A 13178-nucleotide genomic window follows, 5' to 3' on the forward strand; every position below is an offset into this window, starting at 1 on the left:
AGCTCTTTGCCAAAGGGAGATACAGTCTTGTCTGTTGCTCCCAGACCTCCCCGGCTCCATGAGCTGTGTTGTAGATAGCATTCCATCCCAGAATGCTCCACCCCTTTCTCTGATCTCAGCCCTGTTTTCCTTCAAAGTTTGCCCTGTCCTTACTGCTTTAAGCCTTCCCTACCTCTCCAGTCATGTTGACCATTCCAGTCTTAGACGTCTTGAGGCAGCACCTACCAAGAGCACCTACTGGGTACCTGGACCTTGCTGCTTGTATTCTGTATCTTGCCACTTACCTGGGGGGTGGTCAGTGGAATTTTCCCACCAACTTTTTGAAGTTTATCTGTCTATTTTTCTCTAGCCAATATCATGGGCTTCTTGAAAGTAGAGAGCTTCTCTCCTGTGTTTCTTTGCCCGACCCAGAAGCATGTTCGGGGGAGATGTTCAAGGAGAGGTGGGCTTTTGCAATTTTGACTTCCCCTTTGATAACAGGGCTGTTCTTCTTCCTGCTTAAGGTCCTTTCCCTGGGCCCTTAATATATGTCTAGAAATGCCAACAGTACATCCACTTTATAAAATAATCCCTTGAATTGGGCCAATAAAATTTTTTTTTTAGTGGTGTTTTACTGTGTTTCCTAGGCAAAACATAGCTTGGGCTAGATATTTTGGCCTGAACCTGAAGTGATTGGTGATTTTATTTTAAAATTCTCTGTTTAATGGATTATATTTCCATGACACAAACCCATATCAATCTGTTAAATACCTGCATGGGAATGTAGCTGAGTTATTTTTTAATGTTTATCCTTAAAGTTCCTTTAAAATGTTTTATCTCTAAGCAAACATTGAGTTGCTAGTCCCTCTCGAGTATTTGTGTCTTAAACTACTAAGGCTTGCTCATTTATCTATCTATTTGTGTTTTAGACTTCTCTGTAATAGCACAGGCTAGTATTTGGTGCTGTGTTTATTTTTTTAACTAGTTATAAAATATTTATAAAGCCTCCATTATATGCTGTGAGGATTTAAATTTTTTTCTTCATTTACAGTAGAACTGATTCTGTTTTATTAAAGTTCACCAGGAATGCTGCTATGCTTATATTTGTAGTTTTTCTGTCTGAACTGCGTGTCTTCAAGGAGCCCTGGTGGTACAGTGGGCTTCTCGCTGAGCGCTAACCGCACGGTCAGCAGTTAGAGCTGCAAGAGAAGATGAGGCTGTCTGCTCCCAGAGATAGGGACCGCTAGAAATCCCACGGAGCAGTTTACTCTGTTCGCAGGGGTCATGATGAGTCAGAATTGACTTAGTGGCAGTGAGTTAACCATAACTTCGGGTCACTTAAATTTAATGCTGTGATTTCTTAAGGAAAAGCAGTCACTCAACCTGTTTGATTAGTAAAATGTCTTACTTAATTTTTTTTTTATTTTTTTTTATGGTAAAGCCTGACTTGCCATAAAGAGCCTGACTTGAAATCTCCTTGGGCCATTAGTCTGGAATGGGACTTTTGCTGAGGTCTCAGCGGGTGGGTGGTTGTGTTTTGTTCTTTCTGCCTACTTTCCAAATTTGCACGATCTTTCCTTTCATTAGCATCCCTAAGTTTCAGATTGGACGTTGAGTTGTCTTAGCTGCCAGGAAGCAAGAAGCCGCTAGTCGCTGGTCTGGTGGGAGCCCGTCGCCACATAGCACCATCCTAACGTGAGCTGAAGGCCTTTCTCCAAAGGCTTGATGATGAAACACATACTTTAAACAGTCACTTTTGCAACCCCAGCTGCCACAAGGACCAAATCCCTCAGAGCCTTGAACCTTTTTTAAACCAATTGTCAGTCATAATCTTCTTTGGTCACTGCTTGTATGAAATAAAACCACCCTGATCTTGTTCACTTTATTTTCCTATCCCAGAATCTTTATGGTCAACCTGTTTTCGATGCTGTGTTGACATTGCTGGCAGAGTTGACTCTGTACAAATCGACCCGTTGTTTTCATTTATAATGCAAGGTTCAGTGTTTCTCTGACTGCCTACTTCAGCCTGTGAGGGGGTGTGCATTCAGGAAGGCCCCTGCTCGCCGAGCCGTGAGTTACCCCCAATTTTTCAGATAAATTACCGAATGCGAACAGAAACAGGTGGTGAGGAAGAGAAAGGACGTGAGAGCAACCTCATCCATCATAGAAGCAGGCGTGCACAGTGAAAGGGCAATTTCCAACGTTGTCAGATACAGCCTACTTGAACCAGAGACTAGCGTCCAGAAACCCCCTTGTTGAACTGAAGCTGTGATTTGAACTGTTCCCTGTTGGTGAAATATTAAGTACCCTGGTAGTAGATGAGATGTTCAGAAGCCATCGTAAGCAAGTTAAAGCAATTGAACAAAAGTTTGCTCCACTTAAAAAATGACCATATCTAGTTCATTTTAAAAAATCACATGAAAAGAGTTTTGCTTCTTATACTATACTGTTCACACCTGAAAATATAAATGTGAATGGAAGTCCGTGACTCACTTCCTTGATGCCAGTGTTTAGCGAGCTCCAGGCATCCTGCAACCTACAGAGGTGATGGTAGTGTGGTTTGCTACCCACCATTGTTCTTGCTTCAGTGATTCACTAGTAGGTTTTCATCCATCAGAGAGGAGATGAGGGTTTTTAACATTTCAGCTAAAACACATTTCTACCGTTCTGAGGATTTTTTCCAATTGTTTTTACAAGAAGATTCCCAAAACAGTTTCTCCTAATGTCTACATTTTGTTTATTAAAGCTAGTTACTTTTCTCATCCTTAGCTACCATCTTAAGATGAGCAATAGGGATTCGGGGATTCAGATATTTGTGTTCTATGCAGATAATGGCAGTGGGGCGGTAGGCCTGTGCCGCAGTGTGGAACTCAGTGTGACTCCCTCCTTCCAGGTTTGTAAGCCATCCCCCCCCCCTACCCCCCAACCCCTTCCTGCAGCACCAAGGACAGGATAGGGGAAGGAGTGGAGCTTGGGCTCAGTGGGCGGCGGCGGCAAGCACAGTGTGTATCGAACCTTGGCCAGCTTGTTTTTTTACATTTTTCAGTGACTGTCAGAAATGACCAACACTGAATCCCAATGGTTAGAAACTCCTTTGGGTCTTCTGCAGTTCCCCCAGCTCTCAGAGACTCATTTCCTCATCCACAGTACAAAGGAGTTGGACTCGGGAATCTTTACGGTCCATTCCTGCTCTCCAAGTCTGTGCCTTTCTGAAACCCTGTTTACCAAGAGTGTAGTGCTTTCCACTTGGACTTTCTGAGCTAACGCCTGCTGTACACATACTGCAACAGCATGCTGTCTGACATAGTTTTTCTAGACGATGTCTCCTAAAAATCTAGCCCCCTCGAGTGCTATCTCTGTTTGTGTGCTGTGTAGAGCCACACACCGGAGGCTAGTGATTGTAGGAGTCTGAAGAAAGAATGGTTTCCAGTTGTCTAATCTGGGATGCTATCAACTTCTCTATGTTACAGGAGATACAACTCGTCAGCGCATCAAATTCAGCGATGACCGAGTTTGCAAGAGTCACCTTCTCAACTGTTGTCCCCATGATGTCCTCTCGGGAACCGTACGTATTAATTCAGTGTCAAATTTGATTCCTGGCATACTGCTGAAGTGAACTACTGAATATAATTGATTCCTTATGACATTATACAGCGATTTAAAAATTTTTAAACATTGTTGAGAAGTGCTCATATCATAATTTCTGTCTACTCAGATTGGTGACTTTAATTTACAATAATGGGTTTTCTTAAGTTTTCACAAACATTGTATTTTGAATATAGTTATTGATTGCACTTTGGGTTCAGAAATTGTATAATTTATTTTTAAAGTTTCTTTTGTTGTCTTAGAGAAAGTAGACTTTAATTCAAAGTAATAGACACTATTATGATTTGTGCACCTTTATACATTAGAATCATAGTGGGGACAGTATGTTAGTAAATACTTAAATTCACACAAGCTTAGTTTCCAAGGAGTGTTACTTACATACGTTCATATTGCTGACTCCCAATAACGTAGAGCTTTTCTCAGATTGCATGTCTAAGACATTGGTTGGGTCTTGAGGATCATCATTTGAATTTGTGAAAGAAACTACAGTGGTGAACAGAATTTTTTCCCTGATTCAGGGCTTTGGTTGAAATGACTTCTCGCTACAAGTAGCTTCCCTTCAGCAGACTGGTCTGGGCCCGGGCGGTCAGTTAGTCTTGCTGGTCAGAAAAGAGTGAAATGCATAGATTTCTCTTTTCAGAATTGGCAACTCTTTTGGCTGAAGCTGCCTAAATGTGTAGCAGAGGGCCTCCTTTGGTGGGAAGAAGGATGAACCCCCACCATAGAGGAATCAGGGCAACTACAAGAGGATACCCCTTCCTTTTCCAGTAGGATTGAAACTACATTATTTTTTTAAAGAGGCCCATTTTTGTTTTTCCCAGCACAGTATCACAAGATAAGAAACCCAGGTCTGAGCACTTGAATGATGGCTATGACTATTAGTAACAGAAAATAAAGTTTCTTTTTTTAAAAAAAAATCATTTTATTGGGGGCTCATACAACTCTTACCACAATCCAGAAATACATCAATGTGTAAAGCACATTTGTACATTGTTGCCCTCATCATTCTCAAAAATTGGCTCCACAGAAAATAAACTTTCATAGCTGCTCTTTCAGAGTTTCCACAATTACTTTCTACTGTGCTGCAATGCATGTGACATCTGTGAAATCTTTCTGTAGTCTGTGTCCTGAGGCTCTGGGTTTCAATTGTATCCATTCTAACAGTTTGTCATTTTATCTAATTTATAATTTCAGGTAATTTTAGGAACATAAATAGGGTATTGATTAATGCATAAGATGGCAGGATTTAGTTCATTTTAATTTTTTTTTCACTTTAACTTTTTTAATACTGTACACCCAACCATTAAAAGGAGACCGATGATTTCTTATTTTGGTCAAGCGCTGATCTTCCTCAGACTTGGCAGGAAGGAGTAATGGAAGCACCTTCTCGTGTAGTTCTCCACATAGTTCCGTGAGACCCGTGTTCCACAGGGTGCAGATGTTAAATTAGCTCTAATGAGATTACATGGATTATTCAGAACCACACAGTTCTGGTGATTTTAAGTAAAACCGGGACTAAACTCCAATTTTCTGATCTTCCATCTTTGTCCAGTTCTTGTTGGATGGAAAGGGTAAGTGGTTGGTCTTGGACCTTTCTTTTTTGTAACGTTCTTGCTGATGAAATGTAGGATGTACTGTGTATCTTTCAATTGGTTTTAACAAAACTTTGATCACATTTGGTAGCATTTTCCTGTATGGTACAGGAAAAAAGTGGATGTGTAGACTTGGTGGTGCCTTCTGAGTTGGTGACAAATTGTTAAGCACTCTTTTAGGAGACTGGTGAAATGTCTCCGTTTGGTCACCTGGTGAGACAAGGCCTTGTCACAGTGAGAGATGGGCTCCAGGTGTTCTGGCCTCTTGGTGAGGTTAAGCCAGCAGTCAGAGGGCTGATTGCAGGATTGAGTGGGACCTCAAGGTAGTCCTCGCCTGGACGACTCCTAAAAGTATCCAGAACAGCAAGTAATAAAGGCCGTGACTGCTTTAGCAGCAAGTGCCTGCTGAAGCAATGCTTTCCTCAGTCAGCGTCTCTTCCCCATCCATGCCTCTGGGTTCATGAGGCCTGCTTCCTTCTCTTTGTTACAAAGAATGGAAAGACTCAACTGACTGTAGCTGGTGGATTTCCAGTGCTTTCTCTTGGTTATTTAGAGGCCGAACTTTCTCTGTCCTCCTGACCTAGTTCCTTAGATTTCTCACTTTCATCACAATGAGACTTCAGCAACATTTCAGATTATTTAACAAAACATATTCCATGACTTTTTCATTTCCAAGTGCTGCCAGGCATTTGGAGATGGAGAATGTGTTCTGAAAATGTGCTCATAATTACCAATTAGTTTGAGACTGTGTAGTTCAGTTTGATGAAGATGTCCCTATAACATTTTAGCCTTTCTTAGCTTCATAAAACCCAATTCTTGAGCTAATACATTAATCAGAGGCAATAAAATGTAGTACAGAGAACTCAAATAATTGCTTGATTATTTTTATAAGAAATGTTGAGTATTTCTCTCTCTTGTTGTGAGTATTAATAGCTTAGGAAGTGACTTCATTAGAGGCCTGGGTTATTTTCCAATCATCTCGAATGCTGTCTTACATAATAGCTCCACTTTTGATCCCCTTTGACACACGCCGCCGAGAGGTGTCTCCTTTCAGATGCAGGCAAAACACAAACCTGTGCAGCGTTGTGGATTTTTTTTTTCTCCAAGAACTCTTTCTGATGCATATCTTTCCCAGGAGTGGAGAAGGTAATGAAGATTGATCCTAGTCCCTAATGATGTGTGGGAGAAAGAGCAGTAGTTCACAGAAGGCATTTTCCTTAGTTATACCTCATGCTACTATGAGAGGAACACCATGTTTTTAGCAAACAACAGTTCATTTCTCCTACTGTGGGCTCTGTATCAGCTCTGGGGGAATTCCTATCTCCTCCCAGTGTCTGCTTCCCGCTTCCCTGGAGATCTCCACATGTCTTGACATCTCTGAAGGGCTTCAAAAGATGCGATGAAAAATGGAATTTAAAAGATAATGGCCTTTTACATGACCTCCTTGAAACCTCCTCATGTCCCATTCAGTGTATTTGTTTAATCTCTGTTGCATCCTACCTTGATTTGTCTTGTTAACCTCACAGACTTTCCCAGCAGGGTGATAGAATCCGCTCTTTCCCCTGGGGGGAGGAGCATTCATTGATTCCTATCAGAATTCCATCCAAGTCAGGGATGGCCACTGCAGCCTGAAGTTCAGGTCTGCTGACATGGCAGTGCACCCTTGCTCTGCCTGTCCCGAACAGAAGGTCCACTCCCAGCTTCTCCCTGCTATTGGGAGGACAATGTAGGCTAGCAGGTGTTACTTAAATCCCACACAGGAGTCTCAGGGTTTTGAAAGTAAAGGCTGTGTTTGGGGGTGGGGTGGGTGTTTCATTCCTTTTTGAGCCAGCACAATGCTTGCTGTTGGTGAGCTTCTGATTCCTTAGAGGCACCTCATAGATTAGGGGTGGGGAGCCAGGCCAGTCTCTAGGATTTCAACTACAATTGTACATATTTTAAATAAAGGAATTGTCCATGAAATTTAGTTTTGAAAAAAAAAAAAAAAGAAATTTAGTTTTGAAAAGTACCCCTGCTGTTTAAGGGGATTTGGGGGGGCAAACCTAAGTTTTGAGAAATGACATGCCTTCCGTGGTTTTTGCAAACCCCTCAGGAGTTCCTTTTCTGTAAGTGTTACATGTCTGCGTGTGACCGATGTGTGCGCATCTTCTGAAATACTAGGGTCATTAGGAACAAGGCCAGGTATTTCTCAAAGTCCTTATTAAAAGATGATCTGCTTTTTTGAAAGGATTGGTTGGGAGTATTGGCTGCTCAAACATTCTGACTGGCTTGATTTTATGGGGCCCTGAGTAGGTTCTGGGTTTTATCCAAGTGTAATTTTTACTAATTGAAACTCTCTTTATTGCTCCTCTGACTTTCTGTTAAGGCATGGCCTAAAATCAGTTAATTGGGTACACACTATCCTGAATGTTTGCTAGTACATACGCAAAGAGCCCGTGACCTTACGGAGAAGCAGACTAAGTGAGGAGACAGACGTAGACCTGCAGAAAGTGCCCGCCACCAGCCGCTGCCATGTAAGTGTCGTGAAGGCTGGGACTGGGTTCTCTTCCGAGCTCTAGCCCTGCACCCGCACCGTGCTTCTCCTGTGTTGACTTGACTCACCGAGCTATCCCCAAGCAGAACCCTGCACAGACCTCGTCCCCAGTAGAATCTCGAAAAGCATGTCTAGTGATAGCAGTACTGCTGGCTTTTCACAGATGAGCCACCAGAGAGCATCCTGGCTTCATTGAGCTGCTTGATGGATAGGGCAGCAGCTGGTTACTCAGACAGGCACAAAGCTAGATGGAAGTCTTTCTTGGCGTGGAAACAATCTCTTTCCCAGAAATGGACTTTGGGAGCAACTTTGGTATATTAAACGAGTTGCTTCTTTTCCCACAGTATTGGTGTGGTTATTTTTCTTTCTACTCTGTACTAAATATGACAGCAAGTTTTTCGAGCTTCCCAGTTAACAAAATACCATTCCCCCTCCCATGTGACTTTAAAGTTTATTATTGTCCTTATACGATACAGATTTACTATGTGTTTTGTTTATCTCAGTGTACTATGAACTCAGGCATTCCTTTAGCAAGTGTGTCTAGAGACTTTCAAAACTAAAAACCACAGTATAAGCACAAGGTTACTGACAGCCTTGAAAACCAAGCCCTGCATGTTGTTTGGAGCAAATGGGCACGTGAGCATTCTGAGCTGCTCAGTGTGGTGGCAGGGTGGGGAGTTAGATCTGGCCCTTGCCACGAGCTTTGCCATGACACCAAAGGGCTGGCTCAGACTAGGCTCAGACTATGCTGCCGACTGCCTTGCTAGTAATGTAAATCAGGTGCTTGAGGGTGGGACCAGGCAAAACTGCCAGTATATGGAACCCTAATGAGGGGCTGGGTCAGTTTTGTTGGAAATGAGCCATCTCAGAGGTGGGAACCAGTGGATCTCCAGAGCACCAAGAAAGGTGAGCCGAGAGTGGAACTTGTCCTTTGGGCCTGAGATGATTCCCATGCTGAGAACCTCCTTGACCAGAACTCAGAATTGTCACCTCTTACTAAAGTGGGTGACGGAGGGAGAAGTGGAGGCAGCAGAAGCAGGAGACGGCCAGGATACCAGGAGGAGACTGCCCACAGATTAAAGAAGGCAAGCCCCTCCGGCATTTGGTGGACCTGGGTGTGCCAGCCCACCAAGCTAGAGCTGAACTCCTTTAAAAGTGGGCCTTGAGAGTGGAGTGTCTTTGGGCACTTGGACTCAGAAGAGACTGCAGGGCAGGGGGCCAGAGAGGCCTATGTGCGAAGCTGTATCCTGAGTTGTTTCTGATCCTGAAATGTATGTAATCTGTTACTTCCTGAAAAAGTCTGTAATGTATTGTCTACTTTTTGGGTAACCATTCCAAGGAATTGGTCACACCCAGCAGAAAACTAAGGGTGCCACGGGGGGAGGAGGGGCAGTTAGTGTTGGATTTGGTGAGGGGTTAGGGGCATGTCTTAACTTTTGTCTCAAGGGAATCAACCTTGGGTTGCTAATGCTGCAGGTGGCCGCCCTTGTGAAGTTAGCTGAGGAGGGCAGACAATTTTGCCAACATGCTTTGTCCATACACGTTCTCTGGGGATAACCCATGTCTGTAGTTCTGGATAATCTTAACCAACACTCACTTTGAAAAAATGGTTTTATTTATTTTTAAAACTCTTAAGTGCAAAATAAGTACACAGACATTCTTTTTTATATGTTTCATATATTCCAGGCTGATAGTTTTTTGTTTTTAATTTTTTAAATCATTTTATTAGGCGCTCATACATCTCATCACAATCCATAACATACATCAATTGTGTAAAGTAGATTTGTACATTCATTGCCCTCATCATTCTCAAAACATTTGCACGTAAAGAAGCCCCTGACATCAGATCCTAATTTTTCCCCTTCCTCCCCGCTCCTCCTCCCTCGTGAACCCTCGATAATTTATAAATGATTATTTTGTCATATCTTACACAGTCTGATGTCTCCCTTCACCACTTTTCTGTTGTCCGTCCCCCAGGGAGGTGGTTATATGTAGGGCAGGTAGTTTTTTAAGGTGACTTGTTTGGGGGTTTTCTCTGGGTGTTTAGCTGAGGCAGTCAGTACGTCCATGGGTCAAATGCAGACGCAGGTGAATCTCAGTATGGTGAACTGAACACTGATATCTTAACTTCCCCTGTATTATAAACACACAGCATTTTTGCCAGTACAGCGTTTTGCAGGTGTGCAGTGTCCTGTTAGCGATCACAGTACTCGTGTTGTGCAACTACCACCTAGTCTTTGCAGTACTTTCCAGCTAGCTTTTTAAAGAATAGGAACTCTCAACACATCAAAGTAGAGAGTAAGTTTAAGTAACCATTTTACACAGAACCCACCTTAATTCTTTTACCATCATGTCTTTATTTTTAAAAGATTTTGAAGGATATCTCATGCCTTGGTCCTTTGAATTGAATTCAGAGCCTCTTGAAGATAGGAATAGAATGGAGCAAAGACTGCTTACTCTAACTGGGTGGGAAGATGGGATCACCTGAAACAACTTGTTTGATGGTCTGCTGCCTCAGGGTTGTCAGTACTTCCTGGAGCCTGGTTTTGTGTAGTGAGTCTATCTCTATTACATGCTGTTGACTAAGAGCTGAGAATTGCTCAGTTGAGCGACCCTTTCACAGGGGTTACCCGGTTCATAACAGTAGCAAAATTACAATTATGAAGTAGCAGTGGAAGTAATTTTATGGTTGGGGGTCACCACAACATGAGGAACCTTTATTAAGGGTCACAGCATCAGAAAAAGGTTGAGAATGACTGCTCTAGAGAAATGAAGAGTTTTGTTAACCTGCTCGTATGCTTTCTGAGGCTGTCCTGCCCACTGGGCCGGGGTGGGATGGTTGAGGGCGAGTAGGTGGGGGGAGGGGGGTGTACAGGGGTGGCGGGACAGACATATCATGTGGAGCATCCAACTCTTAGAATAATAAATGAAGCCCTGAAACCAACAATGTGATCACTATTATTTAAGTGATGAACCACAAAGCACTAGCACATACTCTGCTGAGGTGTGTGAGTTTTTAGAAGGGATGTGTTCTTTAATGATGTGGTGGGACCAACTCCCTAGGGGAGCTGACTCGATGAAGGACTTGATGGTCCCTCTGGTTTCTAGAGTTAACACATTGTGAGTATATGACACCCGTAAACTTTGTTGGTCTTGATGGACTATAGGAATATGTCAATATATTTGGATACATTAATTTATAAGATAACAAATTTAGGCAGGTTTTTTTTTTTTTTTTTTGCCTTTTCCCTCTTTATTTTATTTACTATACTAGTGTTTGGAGTGCTGAGGTTTTCTGTAGGTTGGGATTCAGTGGAGGGGAATACTGAGGAAGGGGAAGAGAGCAGGCAGGCGAGGTGCAGAAGACTGAGGGAGCAGCCCAGAAGAGCAGTGTCTGCTGGCAGACCACCATCGAATAAAAGACTGATTATCTAGCTGTTTGTTTTCTTTCAAAACTAATTTCAAATGTGAATCTAACTGCAAAATTCTTCTGAAAGAAGTTTATTTTTCTCCCGTGTCCCAGAAAGGCACTAGAGTGGTACAGTGGTCCAAGCCGCCCAAGCAGAGGCTGTCTGCTCTTGTGAATGTTGACAGAAGCCTCAGAAGCCCTGTGGAGGGAGCAGCTCTTCCCTGTCCTGTAGGGGTTGCTGTGGGTCCTGGTGGACAATAGCTGGCAGTGGGTTATGGATATCCCAGGGTGATGTTGGTGCAAAGATCAGCATTCATTTGTCTTGTTTATTGAGGCCCCAGGGGTGCAAGCATTACCCCACATGGCAGCTCCTTGAGTGATTGGAGGTTCATGTCCAACCAGGTGCCATGAAAAAAAGCTTGGTGGTCTACTGAGAAGTCAGCCATTAAAAACTAGATGAGTGATCTCCAGAAGTCAGAGTTGCCTCCATAGTGACTGACTTCGAAGTAGAGCTAGGTCACTGGGTGGAATGGGGTGGGGTGGATGGGGTGACTGTGCCAGTACAGTGTATATAACTCTGTTGTGGGGATTGGTCAGTTCTGCTATCCTCCTGGGCTTAATTAATATGAGTCATTCCCTGGGCAGAGAAGCCTCATGACCATCCAGAAAGAAGAGCCAGGAGTGGACGTAAGATCCCTTTGATGAGCTACCTGGATCCAGGAGAGAACTGCGTTAGTGAAGAGAGCAGAACCATGGAGTCAGCACAAGGCAAGCAGTGGCCTTACTGGACCACTGAGCAAGAAAATCGAATGTCTTTAGCAGGAGCTTTGCATTTGTTGGAGAACTGGGTTTGCTGACCTAGGAGCTGAAACCGAGGGCCTTTGGACTGAAGCTTCCCAGCAGAGCGGGCTCCCTCTGGACATTTAGTGTCAGACCTGTGAAAGCATTGTAAAATGTGTGTGAGTGAGGTGGATGGGGCCAAGGGCCAGAATGGGCACAACTGAGAGGAAGCTGTTCTGAAAGAATTGTGTGATGGTCGTTTTTGAGCCTGAACTGTAACTTGTACGATCTGTGTGATACATGTCAGGGACCATTGAAGCCAGAGAAGCAGAGAGGGGTGTGGTCAGGTCATTGGGCTCTGTGAGTTGGTGAAGTACGGAGGCTGGTGTTATGTCTAACCTTGGAGGTTCCAGCCTTGGGCAGTTGATGTGATCAGAGAGCGTGATTCTCTCCTGGCAGTCAGGGGAGGTCAGACACCGCTCTTCCTCCTTATTACAGGGCCCAAAACTATCTGGCCCTGCGTGGGAAACTCTTGATAAAGTAACATTTGAAGAAATGCTCTTGATAAGAAGCCAGCCTTTGCTGAGTGACAGTGCATATGCCTGGTGCTCACCTGGGCTCCTGCACAAAACCTCCAGAGACCTTTAGTGTGTGGGGTCAGAAAGCTGCAATGTTTTATGGCCCTGCCCCTGCTGCCAGCACCCTTTTCTCTGCCTGGGCAGCTTTCTTATGGCCCAACGGGAAGCGTATGGACCCCAGGGTAGCACCTGGTCTCTGCACTTCTCTCATAGGTGCACCTTCTTTCAGTAACAGGATGGTCTGTTGTAATAATACTTGTGTTCTCGGCATATCCAGGGGCAGAAGTTGGCCAAGTGTTAATTACTACAGTCTTTGAAAAGGGGGAAAAAAGAAGAACCCCTCCTAATTTTTTCCTCTTCAGGTCCCAGTGGACTTGGGGTTGGCAGAGAGGAAGTGGGTGGGGTGGAGATCAGAGGCAGAATGGTAGGGTTCCTTTCTGCACATGGTATGTGACACCCTCACCAGCCAACACCCATTTTGAGGACTTGCTAATTAGAGGGCCAGGATTGAAACTGGCAAAGAAAAAACTTAATTTTGATAGAAGAAATACTAATGACCTGCCTGAGGCGCAGGGTTAGGCCTTGGCGTATTGCACGTGGCTTCTTGAGCTGAGTGTCCAAGCCAGCATTGAGGGCGAGAACTTGGAAACGTCTAGGGTACCATCAGGAAGGGCGAGCGCACCTGCAAAGTCCATCTCTCC

The 13178-nt window shown here is 43.8% G+C and overlaps 1 protein-coding gene across 5 annotated transcripts in view; it reads left to right on the forward strand.

Annotated features, from left to right (window-relative positions):
* Positions 1–13178, forward strand: part of LUC7L2 (LUC7 like 2, pre-mRNA splicing factor) — a 58432-nt gene that overhangs the window by 14536 nt on the left and 30718 nt on the right. For 3 of the 5 annotated variants that reach the window (XM_075558724.1, XM_075558726.1, XM_075558727.1), the window contains one exon: positions 3450–3544. In XM_075558724.1, the coding sequence (XP_075414839.1) occupies positions 3450–3544 (95 nt within the window). Of the gene's footprint in view, positions 1–2852; positions 2873–3449; positions 3545–7542; positions 7691–13178 lie in introns of those variants that run through there. The other 2 variants (XM_075558728.1, XM_075558729.1) reach the window with 2 other exon arrangements.

This window comes from Tenrec ecaudatus, chromosome 9 (assembly GCF_050624435.1).
Source record: "Tenrec ecaudatus isolate mTenEca1 chromosome 9, mTenEca1.hap1, whole genome shotgun sequence".
NCBI lineage: Eukaryota > Metazoa > Chordata > Mammalia > Afrosoricida > Tenrecidae > Tenrec > Tenrec ecaudatus.